At 42.1% G+C, this 19,292-nt stretch overlaps 1 protein-coding gene across 1 annotated transcript in view; it reads left to right on the top strand.

The window, feature by feature from the left end:
- TRIM35 (tripartite motif containing 35) overlaps nt 1-2,592 on the top strand; it is a 47,149-nt gene extending 44,557 nt beyond the window's left edge. The window contains exon 6 of the mRNA XM_036748397.1: nt 311-2,592. Coding sequence (XP_036604292.1) covers nt 311-882 — 572 coding nt within the window. The 3' untranslated portion in view covers nt 883-2,592. The remainder of the gene's footprint in view (nt 1-310) is intronic.
- The last annotated feature ends 16,700 nt before the right edge of the window (nt 2,593-19,292 follow it).

Genomic DNA, 19,292 nt, shown 5'->3' on the forward strand with positions numbered 1-19,292 from the left:
CCTGCATGGTAGTAGTTGTATAGCTGGCTTCAGAGCCAGAAAGGCCTAGGTTCAAACCCCATCTCTGACACACACTAGCTGTGTGACCTCTTAGGTTCTCAGTGTCCAGACAACTGTTTCAGACTATAGATTATAAAGTAGATGCCAGTCTCCACTGGCAAAGAGAATTTTCTCGTCAGAAATTCCATATGCCTATGAAATCACAGGTGTGGGGAAAAAAGTCAGAAGGGACAGAGTAGAATGGGATGAGCTAGAGGGCAAGGAGTCTATGTGCCAGGCTGCTGAAATTCCTTTTCTTCTTCTCTCCTAGTGCCCTTCAGCTTTGACCCCAACACAGCAGCCGGCTGGCTCTCTGTCTCTGACGACCTCACCAAGGTCACCAACCATGGTTATCGGGTCCAAGTGGAGAACCCTGAGCGCTTCTCATCCTCCCCCTGCTTGCTGGGCTCCCGGGCCTTCTCCCATGGCTCCCACACCTGGGAGGTGGATTTGGGTGGGCTCCATAACTGGCGGGTGGGTGTGGCTCGGACTCGTCGAGAGTCTGGTGGGGACGGGCACTCGCACAGCTGCTACCATGACGCCCGCTCGGGGTTCTGGTACATCTGCCGCACCCGGGGAGCGGACGGGGACCACTGTGTGGCATCCGACCCTTCGGCTTCACCCCTGGGCCCTGTGTTACCTCAGCGCCTGCGTGTAGAGTTGGAGTGTGAGGAGGGGGAGCTCTCCTTTTACGATGCAGAGCGGCAGGCCCACCTCTACACCTTTCATGGCCGCTTTGGGGAGGTGCGACCCTATTTTTATATAGGAGGTACACGGGCAGACACTCCCCCTGAGCCCCTGCGCCTCTGTCCACTCCATATTCAGGTCAAGGAAGAGCTCTAAGGCTGACGGCCTTGGAATTAAATCTTTCCCTTCTCTGACTCAACATCCCTCCTTCCCACTCTCCCCATTGCCCTTTCCCTGGTATTCCTGTTCCTTCTCTACCTCTCTACTATCTGCCCCATCTTCTCCCCAGAACACTAGTTTTAAGTCACAGGGCCTGTGTTCAAATCCCAGCTCCACCACTTACTACCTGTGTGACCTTGGGAAAGTCACTTGCCCTCTATTGGTCTTGATTCCATCATTTTTTAAATTTTATTTTATTTTATTTTTATTTTATTTTTTAGAGACTGTCTCCCTATCTCACCCAGACCAGAAGTACAGTAGCCACATCAAAGCCCAACCCAAATGCTAATGGGCACAAAAGCTTTAACCTGCCTCTTTTTTCTGGTCTGGGTCAGTTTATCCCTCCTTAAGCAGCCTGGTTTCTTCCCCTTGTTCTCAGGGGTTCCCCATATTGATATTAGTTAGTCACCCAATCTGCTTTAGCCCCAGTGCAGCCCAGAACCCCCCGGCCTCAGCCTCAGCCTCCCCCAGTAGCAGTGGTTACAGGTGTAAGCTGCCATCAGCAGCCCTCTCATCCATAAGATAAGGGATTTTGAACAGAGGACTTTCAAGGTCCCTTCCAGCCCCAAGAGAGTCTATGATCCTGGGATCCCTTCACAGTTTGGTCACCAGATTTCCCAACTTGCTTTCTGTGTGATAGGGTCATAGAATCTAGAGCCGGAAGGGACCCTAGAGACCATCCAGTCCAACTCCATCATCTTATGGAGGGAGGGAAGTGACTTACCCAAGGTCACTCAGGTAGTAATTGGCAGAACTGAGAGCTGAGCCTAGGTCTAGATAGACTATATAAGAGGTGAAAGGGCAGGAGAGCAGCTAAGTTAAGAAGATGCCCAAGTGCCTGACCTCTCCTGGGCTGCTGCTGACTCAGCACCTTAAAGGGCCTCATATGCTTCTTCCTCTCTGGCTCTTTTTTTTTTTTAATTAAATTTTATTTTCACAAAGATTTGCCCTCATTCCTACCCCTCCTTCCCCCCTCCCCCCATTGAGAAAGCAAGAAAAGTAAAATGTCTGTTAAAAACACTCACAGTGAAGCAAAACAAATCCCCTCATTGGCTGTGTCCCCACAGTGGGCCTGTTTTCATTCCTGAGTCCATCACCTCTGCGAGGAGGTGAGTAGCACATTTCACGGGGAGTCCTCTGGCACCCTGGTTGGCTATTGTGTTCACCTGAGTAGGACTGTTCCTTCTCTTTCTTTTCATCCTCCCTTCCCCAGTACCTAAAGAAAGTTACCACAGCCCAGTTTTCAGCCCCCTCTCTGCACTTCCTCCTCATTCTTAGCCTTAGCCCATCCATGAGCAGGCCCCAATTTACACCATAACACGTGGCCCAAAACCATGTCATAAAGAGGATGGTTGGAGCATCACCCATGTTTGTGTAAGAATGACATCCTAACTGCAGGGCGTGTTATTCACCATGGACTCAGTATCAGGCAAATCATGGAAATGACCAGCAGGATGTCTTACGGGATAAAACCTATATGAACCTCTACAATCATGTTCTAAATCCTCTGAAATGGGTATAGGTGAATTGTACGTATTGATTAAAGCACCCCAATGTGCCATAAGATGTACTGCTGCATGTAAAAATAAAATTACTGTATCACAGATTGGACCTATGACATGACGAAAATAAATAGTGAACATTTAATTAGCCGTGTTGCTTGTGGCTTTAGAATTTGGGGTGGCTATCTAGGGAAGACTCATCTTCCTGAGTTCCAATCTGGCCTCTGACACTTACTAGCCATGTGACCCTGGAGTTTCCTCATCTGTAAAACGAGCTGGAGAAGGAAACGGCAAACCATTATATTATCTTTGCCAAGAAAACCCCAAATGGGGTCACAAAGAGTTGGACACGACTGAACAAAACAACAAAATCTAGGAAAACCTGAACTAATGCTTTGTTTTTCCTCTCACTAATTTCCCAAATGTATAGTTGTGAATCATGGAGTAACTACAGTCTCAGAAAAACAAGTTGATGTTCAGCCATAGGGCAATGGGGAGGTGCATGGTGGGCGTGAGCAGACTGCAACACATTTTAAACAAAGAATCGTGTAGAAAAAGTGACCGCATTTTCTCCCAGAGACCTAGGTACAAGTGGTAGCTAGAATCTAGTACAGAGATATCCAACACACAGCCCACAGCACTCCCTAAGTGCTGTAAAAACCAGATTAAAAATGTAATTGGGAAATATTTAACCAAATAAGAATACGATAAAACGATAACATTACATTATAAAACTAAGTCAATATGGGGCCCACGGGGATCTTTCTGTACGGACTAATGGCTCCTGACTATTTGAGTTTGACACCTCTGCTCTAGTACTATGGGCATAGTCCAATATTTCAGATTCTTCATGGATTAAATAGGGTTTGGAAGCCTGTCCTGGGACCCTAACCACTATGTTATCCATTGCTTCTACAGGGAAATGGCTTCTAAATTCTAAAGAGCCACCTAAGGAAGAATCTTTTGGAACAAACCTTTTAAAGTTGGGAACTGCCTATATAAAGCCATGAACCAACATGTTTTGAACAAATAATTTTAATAACATTTCTATAATGTTTACTATGTGCCAGGCACTGAGCTAGGTGCCATACAAATATCTCATTCAATCCTCACAATGACCGTGGGAGGTAGGTGCTATTATTATCCCCATTGTACAAGGGAAGAAACTGAGGCAAACAGGGTTGAGTGACTTGCCCAGGGTCACACAGCTAGGAAGTGGCTGATGCCAGATTCAAACTCCAGGTCTTCCTGACTTCAGGCCTGGCGCTCTATCCACTGTACCATCAAGCTGCCCCAAGTATTTTTGAACAAAATTTAGCATCATGGTTGTCCAGTATTTCTATATATGATAGCTGTAGCCATGAGACCTATTCCAGGGCCTGCTTTAATGTTCTATTTAGGTGCCTCTCAGTCCTCTAAGACTATCCCGGTGGAGCATAAGCTGTGGAAGTTCTATCAGAGAGAGGCAGTGTTACACTGTTGGAGTACTAGACTTGGAGTCAGGAAAACATGGGTTCGAATCCTTCCTCAGGTGCTTATTAGCTTTGTGACCCTGGGTGAGTCACTTAACTGCCAAGCCTTGGTTTACTCATCAGTAAAAAGTATTCCAAACTCGAATAGAGTCAGGAGCCATTAATCTGTACAAAAGGATCCCTGTGGGTGACATATTGACTTAGTTTTATAGTGTTATATTATCATTTTATTGTATTTTTATTTGGTTAAATATTTCCCAAATACCTAGCTTATTGTGTGATTGTGTCTATCAAATGGAAAATACATGTAAAATATTTGGCACATCTTAAAGTATAATAAAAAATGTGGGCTGTTATTATTCCCAGCCAAAAAGGGTTCTAGTAGACCCCCAAAGATAGACTGGATGGCCACTATCTGAGGACCAGCCTCCCTAAAGTCAGAGACCCTCATCATCGGGTTAGCATCAGGATGAGGAAGTTTTTGATCCAAGTGAATTATCAAAACTGCTGAGCTGTAGCAGAAGGACTGCAATCTGAACTGGTAGGGAGGACAGACATCAATGAACTCACAGATCCTCTAAGTCTAGATCTATCGTGCACATGTTGGCATGGTGGTACCTTAGGGAAAAGTATACTGCACTAGGAGACAGGAGACCTGGGTTCTTAGTCCTACTTTTATCACTAAATAATAACTGCTCACCTTTCTATCACCCTTTGTAATTTACAAAAACACTTTCTGAGGTGTCAATCAATCAGAAACTCTTTCCAGAGGGCTTACTGTGTAGCTTACGTTCTAATAGAGACAACATGTATATGACCATATAAATAGATACATACAGGATACAACCTCAAGTAAGTGGAAGGTGCCCCTGCAGGGGCAAGCGAGAAAGGCTGAGGAGTCTAGGGAAGACATCCTGGAGAAGGTGGCATTTGGAAGCCGTGAATTCAGAGGCAGAGGTGACAAGGGGGAGGCTGTTCCAGGCAAAGAAGACAGAAAAGATATGGAGCATCGTGTGTGCATCAGTATGGAGGTATCTTAGAGCGTATGGAGGGTCAGCCAGCTAGTCAACTAACATTTATTAGAATCTACAATGTGCCAGGCACTGCGCTAAGCTATGGGAATACAAAGAAAGGCAAAAAAAGAATCCCTGACCTCAAGGAGTTTATAATCTAATGAGGAAAACAATGTGTAAACAATTATGTGTAAATAAGATCTATACAGGATAAATTGGAGATAATGTGTAAGAAGACTGAAAACATGAGAAGGAACCAGGTTATGAAGAACTTTAAATGATGAATAGAGTATTAGTCATCGTACAATGTTGCTGTTACTGCATAATGTTCTCCTGGTTCTACTCACTTCACTCAGTGTCAGTTCATGTAAATCTTTCCAGGTTTTCTGAACTCCACCTGCTCATCATTTCTTATCGCACAGTAGTATTCCATTACATTCACATACCACAACTTGTTCAGCCATTCCCCAACTGATGGGCATCCCCTCAATTTCCAGTTGTTTGCCACCACAAAAAGAGCTGCTATAAATATTTCTGTCCATGTAGGTCGTTTTCCTATTTTTATGATCTCTTCGGGATACAGCCCTAGAAGTGGTATTATGGGTTAAAGGGTATGCACAGTTTTATAGCCCTTTGGGCATAGTTAGGAGTCTATTTCAACAGCCCAAGCAGGAGGTGATGAAGGCCTGAATTAGAGTCTGCATGACTAGACAGGAAGAACCATATACAAGAGATGTTATAGAAAAAGAAACAGCAAGATTGGGCCTGCTGGTCACATAACGGAAATGAGACTCAGAAAGGTCATGGCTTGTCCTTGGTCATACTTCTATTAAATGAAGTCCGCACTCAAACCCAGGTGTTCTGGCTAGAAGCCCTTTCCTCATTTCCGTTGTACCACACTACTCTCAACCTGCTGTGTGACCTTAGACAAATCACTTCACCTCTCTGTTTCCTCATTTGCAAAAACAGAGGCTTGGATGAGTTGGAGATGACCTGGCGCAGTGAAAAGAGCCTTGACTGTGAAGTGAGGGAGACCTTCTTGGTTCCAATCCCACCTCCAGCCCTGAACCTATGATCCAAAGAGTCCTATAGCTAGGCATCTTGCACAAAAGGGGAAATTGTATGGAGAGTAGAGGCAAAGGAGCGGCTGGGGGGCTGTATGGTAGGAAGCTGCCTAGGACGCAATACATAAGCAGTGTGAAACAAAGGACATTATTTAATAGAACCTTTTATAAATGCACATGAGCAATCATATATTATGGAACAAATAACCCAATGAGATCATAGAACGATTTGAGTATGTGAGTAAACACGCATATTTTAATGCCAGGAAATTCTGCTCTCCGTTATATATCTATTTTGTGATAAATCACGTTCCTTGTATAACAGCAAAGACTCTAGTGGACAATAGCCCGGGGCAAGGCCCCTACAAGTTTCAAACCTTGCCTGAGGTGTACATCTGTGCTTTGTCCTAGTGCCTGGCAGACCTTACACACCGTCCAGGCAACAAGTCAGCCAAAACAATTTATTAAGCACCCACTATGTGCTGAGAACTGTGCTAAGGCTCAGGACACAAAGAAAGGCTAGAGACAATCCCTTGCTGTCAAGGAGGTCATGGTGTCATGTCCATAAAATAAATCAACAACTCTGAAATATATAATAGAAGCATTGTCACGTAGCAGGGCACTGGGGATTTATCAGAATTGTTGAGACTAAAGAGGAGATCAAATAACTAGTCTCTTTGTCCAGTGCAGATAGGAGCTTGAACTGCAGCAGGAGAGATTTTGACTAAGCTAAAAGGCTAAGAGGTGGGTCAATAGGTTGACAGAGGCATTGGATCATCTTCTTCCCTAAAGGTCACCCCAAAAGGAATGAACTAGGACCTAGCTGGACACAAAGGGAGGGATGTGGTAGCTCTGAGAGGGAGGGTTAGAGAGGGAGGCTTCAGGCATAACTGGGCTGGCTCCTTTCCATAAACTGTAGGATCTCCATATCAGAAGCTCTGCTCTGGGGAATGCATTTAGATTAAAAGCTGATGTCATCTGACACACAGAAGGTCTCCTGATCTGCCTGCTGTTTATTCTGGTTTGTTTGTGGGTGTCAGCTGGGTGGGTCTTTTCTGCCATGGAAGAACTTACTGCAGAGATGAAGATGAGAGGGCTTGGTTTCTATGGTTACTAGGATGGCTGGAATTTGCATAAAGCTCTCCATCCAAGAGGCAGTTTAGGAACAATGTGAGGTGGAAAAGGATAGAGCAGGAGCTATCTGAAAGGCCAGGGTCACAGGGAACAGTTGTGGGAGTGGTCCAGTTCCTGCCCCTCCTTCCTACAGCTCCACAAACCTGCTGGATCCCCCTTGACTTTTCCCTCTCGGACCTCCCCCCACCCACTGTCTCAGTCAACTAGTTGCCAGACGTGGCTGATTCTGTTCTATTTCCATAATATCTCTCTCTCTCTCTCTCTCTCTCTCTCTCTCTCTCTCTCTCTCTCTCTCTCTCTCTCTCTGTCCCCTTCTCTCCATTCCTGAGGCTACCACCTGTGTTCCTTTTTTTAAGCCACTATTTATTTATTTTTAACATTTTTTTTTATTTTGAATTTCGGATTCTCTCTCTCTCCCTCATTCCAATTCCTCTCCCACCCACTGAGAAGGCAAGCAATATGCTATCAATTATACATGTGAAATCACGCAAAGCATATTTTCACATTAGTCAAGTCGCAAAAAAAAGTAAGAAAAATAAAGGAAGTAAGAAAATTATACTTCAGTTTGCATTCGGAGTTCATTAGTTCTTTCTCTGCAGGTGGATAACATTTCTTATCCTACCACCCAAGTTTTGACCCTTATCACTTCTCACCTGTACTATTACAATTGCTTCCAAATAAGTTTCTTGGCTTCCAATCTCTCCTGTCTCCAATCTAGCCTCTACCCTTGCCAAAATATTCTTCCTAAAGGCCAGATCGGGCCGTGGTGCCTCCCTGAAGCTCCTTCCTCTCTTGATGTCAAGCATTTCTTTACTGACATCCTTTATGTCACATCCTTTAAATCGTCTTGCTTCCAAGGCCTCCCCTGGCTCCCTATTCCCTCTATTCAACTCAGTTCAATTCAGCTAACGTGTTAAGGACCCAATGATTAAAGGTGACATAAAAACAAAATGCATCAATAATTTTTCAAAGTACCTACCCCATGCAAGGCACTGTGCTAAGTATAAAAGCAAAACCGATCCTGGCATCAAGGAACTTATATTCTACTGGATTTATTTAACCAAAGAAAACAACAACAAAACAATCTATTTGGCCCAGCATTTAGGTCCCTCTGGATTTTTGTTCCAATATACCTTTTCAGCCTTACCTCACTCTGCTTCCCTTCATGAACTAGACATTCCCCCACCCTCCTCATCCCAACCTCTCAGGATCCCAATTTTGCTTCAAGGCCCAGCTCAGGTGTTACCTGCTCCAAGAAGTTGTCCCTGATCTCCTAAATTGTTTCTGCTCTTTCCCTCTTCAAATGACCTTAAGATTTATGCACCCCTCCCTTGTGAGTCCATCCAATCCCAGCCACCTTCACCTCACCCTCCCCAAGTCTCTGTTGCTGTGCATTCTGAGATTGGTTCACCTCACAAAAGATGTTTGGAACAGAGACTTTGGAAAGTCTGTCTGTGGAGGTCTGTGTCTGCCTTGCATTTACTTATCTTGGTGCATGTTGTATATACATACCTATACACACTCACACACACAGTAGAATGTAAGCCATCTGCAGGGAAAGGACTGACTCTTTTTTTGTTATTGCATCTTCAGCATCCAACATAATGCTTTGCATATAGTGATCATTTTAAAAATGCTTATTGAATTGAGGATTAGCCCCACTCCGGCCTCCGGCAATATCACCAATAAGTGTAAATACCAACAAGAGGGAAAGAACTGATACATACAAAAACATTTATAGTAATACTTTTTTGTGATAGGAAAACCTGGAAACAACATGGGTTCCCACCAAGTGGAACTGAGTGAATTATCGCATTTGAATATAATAAAATATTACCGTGCTATAAGAAATTACAATAATGTCAGGTTCAAAGAAACTTGAGAATATTTATATGAGAGTAAAGGAGAAGAATCGGGAGAACAGTTTATACAATGACTATAATAAAATGTAAAGAAAAGCAATTTTGAAAGACTTCATAACTCCAGGTGATGCAATGATCAATCATGATTTCAGGAGACTGATAAAGCATTCCTCCTATCCCTTGGCAGAGAGGTAAACTAAGGTGAAAAATGAACCATATTAAGCATAGCTAATACATTGATTTGTTTGCTTGATTATACTTATTTATTGCAGAGAATGGTGTTTATTGCTAGAAAGAGGGAGGGAGAGCTGATGTGTATTGCGATGGGAAAAAAAAGAAAAGAAAAAAAAAGAATAATGAAACATGTTTTAAAACACACAGAAAAGAGTAGAAGGAGGTTCAGAAAGGGACATAGATAAGTAGGGCAGTTTTATTACCACCATGTTAAATTCAATATATACTTTTCAAAAATTGTATATAATAGAAGTTCATGGTTTCATGTAGAATTTTATCTGTTTTTTGCATACTGAAATGTTCATATTTGTTGTCATTTACTGAGTTGATAATTTTAAAAATTGTTGTTTAAAGTTCCTACTCTGTCATTTTGGCTGTTTTCTTCTTTGCCTTAAAAAAAGGGTTACTGATGCGTTTTAGATGGATAGATAGATAGATGTAGATATACATAGATATAGATATATTGATGTCTAGTACAACTCATTAAGATACCCTTCCATCTCCTCCACCCAAAGTAGAAGCCTTTAATTTCAATACGGTACAGCAAAACAAAGCAACACATTGGCTGTATCTGAGAATATAAAACTCATTCTTCATTTCTAGTCCAATACCTCTCTTTCAAGTGGCAGATGCTATGTTTTATCATCTCTTTTAAGTGGTGGAAACTATGATAGCTCATCAGTCATTTGAAGTCACCACTGATCCACTTTGATCAGAGTTCTGAGCTCCATCACAGTTGTTTTTCTTCATATTATCACAATCACATAAATTGCTATCCTGGTTCATTTATCCCATTCATTTAACTCTGTATCATTTCATGTAAGTCTTCCCGTCTCTCCCTGAATTCATCATAATTTCTTAAGGTGTAATAATCATCCATTCCAGTTATATACCACAATTTGTTTAGCTATTCCTAAATCTATGGGCACCTACTTTGTTTCTAGTTCTTTGCTACTATAAAAATTGCTGCTATAAATATTCTTGTACATATGGTTTATTGTCACTATCCTTGACCCACCTTGTGTTTATATCTGTGTGCATACATACATATATGTATATGTGTATACATATGTATATATGTATGGATGTGTATATATATGTATATATGTATGGATGTGGATAAAAAAATTATATTACTGGGCAGCTAGGTGGCACAGTGGCTAGAATGTTGGGCCTAGAGTCAGGAAGACTCATCTTCCCAAGTTCAAATCTGGCCTCAGACACTTACTAACTGTGTGACCCTGGGCAAGTTACATAATCCTGTTTGCCTCAGTTTTCTCATCTGTAAAATTAGGTAGAAAAGAAAATGGCAAACCACTCCAGTGTGTTTGCCAAGAAAACCCCAAATGACATCAGAAAGAGTCAGACATGACTGAAACAACTGAACAACAACACCACTATAGGGGTCAGAAATAGGGGCTACCAAAGGAGGCAGTGGTCCAAGAAAACATAAAGGAAAAGAAGAACTTCATAGGACTCCATGGCAGGACAGAACTTTTGCATCAGTCACACAACACACACACACACACACACACACACACACATCAAATTATTGTATTATTAAGTCAAAGGGTATGGACAGTTTAGTGACTTTTGGAATATAGTTCCAAATTGCTTCCATAATGGTTGGGCCAAGTCACAGGCCCACTAGGCATGAGTGTGCCTGTCCTTCCCAACATTCCCAGGGTTGGTGAGATCACTGCTGTAGAGCCAATCTTCAGGTTATCCAGTCACTCCCTGCTGGTCTCCAGAACCATCCCCTGGTTCTAATTCAAAACTACTCTCCCTGTAGTCAGCTGGTCACTGACTCAAACGTTTTATCCTGCCATGGATTCCTCTGAAGTTCTTCTTTTACTGGTCCTTTATATTTTCTTGGGCCACTGGTTCCTCTGGTAGCCCCTATTTTGGGCCCTATGGTGGTGCTCCTGATTTTCAATCCTTCCCTAGCAGATTGGGCTCCAGGATCCTTTTCTGAATGCCTCAGGAAAATCTATAATCTTTATCAAGTTGTCTTTGATAAAGGATGTTACTAAATCCCCCTCCAGTTCTCTTACATCTTTTGACTCTCTTCTGAAATCTTTCTTATTTTATTGAACCAATTCTCCTTTTTCCCAATCAGACTGTCACCAATGGGAGCTTTATTCTCTCATTTGTCAATACGTGGTTCAGTAGTACATCTAACAGTTCCCCTTAAGTCATTCTAAATCTAAATCATATATATAAACACACATGCATACATATATATGTCTAAACCCCTAATTATAATAGATTTAAATTCATATACACATATATGTAACTGCATTTGTGTATATATCTATATATGTGTGCATATATATAAATGTATGTGTGTGTGTGTGTGTATGTGCACCTACCCTGCCATATGGTTTTCTGGAGACTTACCCTAGGTTTGAGGCACTTTGTTGTCAACTTTTACTTAAAACCATAGTTCACAAGTCTCAACCAATATATTTTTTTTTAAAAAATTAGATCCATTAAAGAGCCCATGAATTTTTTAAAAACCCAGCAAAATTAAATGACAAGAAAAATTTCCCCATAAACACAGGAGTAGGTCCCCCCTGCCCAGATTGCCAAATTCTCATGTTTGTGAAATGTGTTAGAAACACGTGTGATTGGAGAATATACATGAAGAGGCACATATTTAGGGAAAATATATGGTCAGTGGACACACCTGAAGAGGTACATTCATTGCTGGGATAATCATGCCTCTGATGCTGCAGTGATTGATACCTTCTTAGAGAGGCCAGCAGGTGTTGGTGTTCACTAGGGATCTCATGGAGGCGAGCAAGCTACTTTGTCTGCTGAGCTGGGATCCTCTGCCGCGCTGACCTGCTGCCTTTTGCTGTTCTCTGCAGTCATTTGCTGATCTATAATGCCATGCAGGCTCTTCTAGTTTTTCGCTGTTCACTGAAGCTCTCTACAAGAATAGTAATAGCCCAGGGTAATTGTAGGTGCACTAACCTATATTACAGCCAACACCAGAAGAAAACTTTAAACTGACATTTGCTAAGGCCCTGAGGGCTGTCTTGTCCAATCAAGACTTGAACCCAGGTCTCTTGATTATTATTACCCCACATATCCTCCTATAAAAAAGATCAGTATGGCCAGAATTGTTTTTCTTTTTTAAAAAATTAAGAGGAACAGTTTTATTTACTCTTTTTTTACATCACTCACTTGCCAATGACTTTCCCATCACCACAACCGAACTCTGCCCTGTAACAAATAAGTAGAATCAAAAGATACCAAAAACTCTATCAAATTAGTATGAAAACATATCCCTCATCCCCCACCTCTAGCCTACCACCTCTCTGTCAAGAGGCAGAAGGCACAGATGGTTTCACCATCAGTCTCTGAAGTTGGGATTTGTCCCTGCATTGATCAGAGGGCTGAAGACCTTCAATATCATTTCCCTTTATGTCATCAAGCTCATCACCTAAATTGTTCTCCTGATTCTTCTTACTTCACTTTGCATTACATTACATATAATTACATTACCACATCATGCGGGTTAGGGGCATGGTGGCCCCAAGATCCAGAAAATCCATGTAAAATTTTTGGCCCTCCCTTCGTACCAGGGAAGAAGTCCGAATTGTTATGGAATTAAAAGATAAAAATATGTTGACATTTTACAATACTATACATATATTTTATGCATTTTTGAGTTGCTAAACTTTTTTCCATGTCATCTGCTGGCCCATGTCCTCTGAGGCTTCTGCAAAACTCCCCACAAAAATCCCATTTGATTTCTTATGCTAACCCACAATATATTGAAACCATAATAGAGAAAGTCACGATGGGGAAGGGATAACTGTGGTTGGTACAAGTCTTCCCAAGTTCATCTGAATTCTTCATGCTTGTCATTTCTTACAGCATAATTAATTACACAGTCACTTGGTTAACAGTTGTTTGACACTTCAAAAATTGCTGCTAGAAATATTTTTTGCACACGGGCATACCTTGCTTTATTACACTTCACAGATTTTGCATTTTTTTTTCCAAATTGAATGTTTGTGGCAGCCCTGCATCAAGCAAGTCCAATGGAAGTATTTTGCCAGCAGCATGTGCTCATGCCATGTTTCTGTGTCACATTTTGGTAATTCTCACAGTATTTCAAACATTTTCATTATTGTCATTATCACATTTATTATGGTGATCTGTAATCAGTGGTCTTTGATGTTACCACTGTAATTGTTTTGGGGGGCTACAAATCACACACATAGAAGACTGTCAATTTAATCAATAAATTTTGTGTGTGTTCTGACTGCTCCACTGCCCTGCTGTTCCTTGCTCTCCTCTGGCCTCCCTATTCCCTGAGACACAACAATATTGAACTTAGATCAATTAATAATGCTACAATGGCCTCTAAGTGTTCGAATGAAAGGAACAGTCTCCCATCTCTCACTTTAAATAAAACAATAGAGGTGATTAAGCTTAGTGAGGAAGATATTGAAAGCCAAGATAGACTGAAATTAGGCTACCACCCTGATTAATCAGCAGCCATCAACAGCAAGGCAAGACTGTCCACCAGCAAAAAGATCACAACTTGCAGAAGGCTCAGATGATGGTTAGCACTTTTTTTAGCAATGAAGTATTTTTAAATTAAGGTGTGTACATTGTTGTTGGTTTTTTTCATACAATACTATTGCACACTTAATAGACTACAGTATAGTGTGAACATGGGCAGCTAGGTTGCACAATGGATAGAATGCTATGCCTGGAGTAACAAAGACTCCTCTTCCTGAGTTAAAAAATCTGGCCTCAGGCACTTATTAACTGTGTGACCCATTTAACCCTGTTTGCCTCAGTTTCTCATCTATAAAATGAGCTAGAGAAGGAAATGGCAAACCACTCCAGTGTGTTTGCCAAGAAACTCCCAAACTGGGTCACAAAGAGTTGGACATGACTAAAAAATGACTGAACAACAAATAGTGTAAACATGACTTTATATGCACTGGGAAACCAAAAGACTCATGTGACTTACCTTAATGAGATACTCGTTTTATTGCAGTGGTCTGGAAGTGAACCCATAGGATCTCCAAGGTATATCTGTACATGGGACTTTTTCCTTAGGTTCCCACCCCATCCCTCACTCCCATCATGATTCATCCATATCTTTGACTTTCTGGGCAAATATACCTAGGAGTGATATTCTGAGTCAGAGAATATATACAGTTTAGTGACTTGGGGTGGGGCATAATCCCAAATAGAATGATCAGACCTGTTCCCAGAAGTGGATTAGGACACTTTACCTCTCATGGCCTTCCACCCTAGCCCCATTCTTTACCAAGAATTTCCATTTTCCTTTTTGCCTATCTAATGGGTATTAGATGAAACCTGTGGATTTTTTTTCAATTTGTACTTCTCTTATTTGGATATTTTATATGGTTGCTGATAGCTTTCATTTCTTCTTTTGAAATAGCAGAATTTCTTTTCATAAAATTCCAAGGGATATTGTTTACTTGGTTCCTAACCTTTAAGAGTTTCCCCCCACCCAAGCTCAGGGCTCTTGAAATAGCTGTGACCAGGCCTTAATGCTATATTCAGACAGGTCTATGTGAATGTATATGACTCTACATATTCTAATGTACCTGAATATGTACCTGTACATGCACACATACATGTCCATGCTGTTTATTTGCACATCTATAAAGGATCCCTTCATTGCCTCTGCCTCCTGGAATTCTTAGCTTTCTTTAAGGCTCTGTTTCTACACCACCTCTTGAGAGAGTATTTCCCTCATCCCTTAAGTCTTTAGCATTCTCTCTCTCCTCTCTAAGTTGTCTTTTATATTCTTATTCGTTTCTGTATTGGTCCCCCACACCAGCAGAACATAAGTTCCTTGATGGCATGGACTGGTTTTCACTGTCTTTGTATCTCTGGTGTACCTTGCACATTTGTTGAGTTGTTTCAGTCATGTCCGGCTCTCCATGACTCCATTTGGGGTTCTCTTGACAAAGACACTGGAGTGGTTTGCCATTTCCTTCTCGTTTATCTTTCAGCTGAGGGAACTAAGGCCAGCAGAGTTATGTGACTTGCCCATAGTCACACAGGTAGTAAATGTGAACTCAGGTCCTCCTGACTCCAACCCCGGCACTCTAGTGCCACCTAACTGCCCATGGGAAGCCCTTAATAAGTACTTGTTGGATTAGTGTAGTGGGGAAGGAAGGGAAGAAAAGTACAAGGGAGCAAAGGGAGGAGCTTCATTAGCCCAACCTGACATCATCCCCCATCACCAAGCAAAATACTAGCTACACAGCAAGGTCCCTACCTTTTTTGTGCATCAGAATATCTCAAAGGAACATTGATCTAAAGCTAGATGGGAACTTAAAGACCATCTAAGCCCAACTCTTTTTCAGATGAAGAAACTGAGGCTAGAAAGGTTAAGGGATCTGTGTAAGGTCATTCAGATAGTAAGTGGCAAAACTGGAATTCAAACTCAGGTCCTCTGTTCCAAGTCCAGTTCAGCACACAGGCTGTCCATTTGTTCTCCCAACATGTGAATGAATGAATGAAATAGAATATATTAAGCACTTTCTATGTGCCAGGCACTCTACTAAGCACTGAGGGTCCAAATACAAGCAATAAGACAGTCCTTATTTCTAAGCTGAAATTCTAATAAAAGAAGATAATACATTTAGGGGAGTGGTGGTCAGGTAGGACTATCAATTGATCCAAGAATGGTGGTAATTTGATTATTGTCCTTGGAGCTAGAGTTGAAAAGAGTGAGGGTGGGCATATGCTCAACAGTATGCATGGCACAGAGGTAGCCAGGAAGTGGTATGTGTGGGTAAGATAAGGTGAAAATCCACCATTCAGAGCTTAGAGTCCCGGGGATGAGTATCAGAGTTCCTTGTGGAAAAGGAGAGAGAGGAAGACAAAGATGCTGGAACACAAGGTACCATGGTATGGAGAAGTGAGTCATGGATTTTCACAGGATTGTCGATTTTAAACTGCAAGAAACCTTGGGGTTCATCCAGTCAAAAGACCTAGGTTCAAAGTGGCCCTGCCACTTACTATTGACATTGGGCCAGCCATTTCACATTTCCTGGCCTCAGTTTCCTCATCTATAAATGAGAGGGTTTGGGCTTGATGATCCCTAGGTGCTTTCCAGCTCTAAATCTATGATCTTGTCATCCTGATTCAAAGCTCTCATCTATAAGATGAAGAAAATGAAGCCCAGAAGACTTGCCCAATGGCACACAAGTAGTAATTATCAGAGCCAAAATGCAAACACAAATCTTAACTCTAAATGCAACATCCCACATCTTTTATGTGATAATGTAAAATTCACCACTGGTAATGGTCTGCAGCAGATAGACACCCACCATGCATTTCCCCCCCACCCCTTGGGTGACCTGAGCAACCTGCTCAGAAATTGTGGTGCTTGCTGTTTGTCAACCAGGTGGCAGCCTTAGAAGTATATTGGCTGTTGGTGTTCACAAGGTGGGTTTTGATTCCAAGGAGTGGCTTGGGTTTGTTCAAAACATGGTGGGAAATAGCAAAATGCAGTCTTGTGTGGTCTTTTCCCCCTGTTGAGTTCTAGGCACAGCTCACTGTCCATTTGCAGTGTCTGTCCAAGATATATATACTGATGAGCCAGCTAAATCTACCCAACTGGCTCTCAGACTACGCACAAGGAAACTTCTTCACTCATATTTTGGGAACACAGTGCCGTTATTCAGTTGCTTAGGTTTTTTCCAACTCTCCATGACCCCATTTGGGGTTTTCTTGGCAAAGATACTGGAATGGTTTGCCATTTCCTTTTCCAACTCATTTTACAGACAAGGAAACTGAAGCAAACAGAGATTAAGTGACTTGCCCAGGGTCACACAGCTAGTAAGTGTCTAAGGTCAGATTTGAATTCAGGAAGATAAGTCTTCCTTGACTCCAGGCCTGGCACTCTATTCACTGCACCATCTTGCTGCCCCTAAGAACATAGTGCTTAAGTGAATTGAGGACTGTTTACAGAGGCCATGTGGAAGAATTTTGAGGTTGAGGAACAAGGTTCTTCTCAAAAGCCTTGGTGCCCAAGGGAGATTGTAAAAAACCTGTTATATTGACATCACTTGTACACCCAGATCAAGGCAAACAGACCTCAGGGTGAAAGTTGATCTAGGAATCTCAGAGTCCATGTAACTCAAGCCACTGTTTAGCTCCACAAAAACCACAAATATTCTTTGGGCTACACAGAGGCTCACTCTTGCCATTCTCTCATCCTGGGCAGAATGGAATGAAAGCATGGTACAGCAAAAAGAAAACTAGCTCTGGAGTCACGAGCCCAAGAATCAATCCTACCTCTAACACATCCCACAGGTATTACCTTGGTTAAGTCCCTCATCCCCTGGAGACTTTGGTTCCTCTTCTATAAAATGATAGTATTGACCAAGTAGCTTCTGATGTTCCTTTTAGCTCTAGACCTATGATAATGATTCTTTTTTTTTCACTTTGTCTTTTTATTCCCAGCACTTTAGCAGGATGTCAGGCATATCAGAGACATTTAATACATGACTTTCATATTGAATCAAAGTCAACAGACCTGAGTTCAAAACTTGCTTTTAACACCTAAATATGTTATAGTGGCCAAGTCATTTTGTATTCTATAAAATGGAAAGAATGATGTTTGCACTATCTACCTCAAAAGATTATTCTGGGGAATGGGCTTTGAGAGGAATTACCTTAAACTACTTCACAACTCTACGTTGTCCTGTGCACTGTGGGATAGCTGCAGGCTCTGGAGCTACAATTGTTAGCTCTTCTGTTGCACACATGTGGGGAGAGAGAGAGAGAGAGAGAGAGAGAGAGAGTGAGAGAGAGAGAGACAGCGCAAGTGCACTGTGCACAGTGTAACAGCAAGCACCCTGGTATCCCCAGGATGGCCTGCTAGCACAGGTTCTTTGATCTGCTTTATGAGGAAAGATAGCTTTTTAAGGGGGTCAACAATCTTATTTTAATTACATTCACCATTTCAGGGGGAAAGTTAGCACCTGAACATGGGGAAAATATAAGCAGAAAAAATACAAGCAGAGAAAATAGCACAAAGATTAACAGACAGGGCTCCAATCTGTCTGAACAAGGTAATACAACCACCTACATACACCACGGGACTGGAGGAGCATCAGCAACATCTGAGTAGTCCAGGGGGCTCTTAACGAGTGGCTACTCAGAGTCCTGTCCAGGGAATCAAAAGATCTTTCTTATAAGTGAACTCCCAAAGCAAAATACTAACCTCAGAATATATATACCTTTTTGGCTAATAGGCTCAGAGCCAGAAGGCATCACAACCCTCATGATTCAGTGCCTAATTAGCTTAGTACTGAAAGGTGTGAAAGCCTTCCTACAAGCAAGCCTCCCCTAAGCAGGCTTTCCCTTTAAGCAAGTTTCTCCCCCAATGGGCTCTATGTGACTCAGGATGTATTACAGCTATGAGCTGAACACATGTGGTCACATTAATGGATGAGGAAGGTCTTCCTATTCCATTAACTTTACACACAGGCAGTAGCCACACCCCAGTAAAAGTGCCTCAGCAGATGGGCTAAATCAGGTTGAGGGTAACCAACAGGCCTCAAATCCATCAATGAAGTAGGGGGGTGTCTACTCCAAGCACATAAATACATGCCCCCATCCAGAAGAATGGGTCAATGAGAACAATTTATTCTGCTGAAGCAGGCTCTGTGGGAATGCTTAGAGCTTGGGCAGACATCAAAGATGCCAAAGTCATCCACTGTATCCCAGACCATCACCAGTTGTCTTGAGTTTTGTCTTGCCCCTGGATTTCCATAACTTTGGGAGAGAGTGTGAGACTGACAGCTTTGCGCAACTCTCTTCGCTTAAATCCAATTCACCTGCAAGTCAAGACATCACCTGTGATGTCACTAGTCCTCTTCAAAAACAAATTATCATGACCTAGCACAGTGCCTAGCACATAGTAATAAACCTGCTTGATTGATGGATAGATTGACTCTGTGCCCTAGTCCTGGATGGTGAGCTAGCATGTTTTACAGAGAGAAGAATATGCCCAGCTCACTGGGAAGAGTTTTAGGAAGACACT

Source organism: Trichosurus vulpecula, chromosome 3 (assembly GCF_011100635.1).
Source record: "Trichosurus vulpecula isolate mTriVul1 chromosome 3, mTriVul1.pri, whole genome shotgun sequence".
In the NCBI taxonomy this organism is placed as follows: Eukaryota; Metazoa; Chordata; class Mammalia; order Diprotodontia; family Phalangeridae; genus Trichosurus; species Trichosurus vulpecula.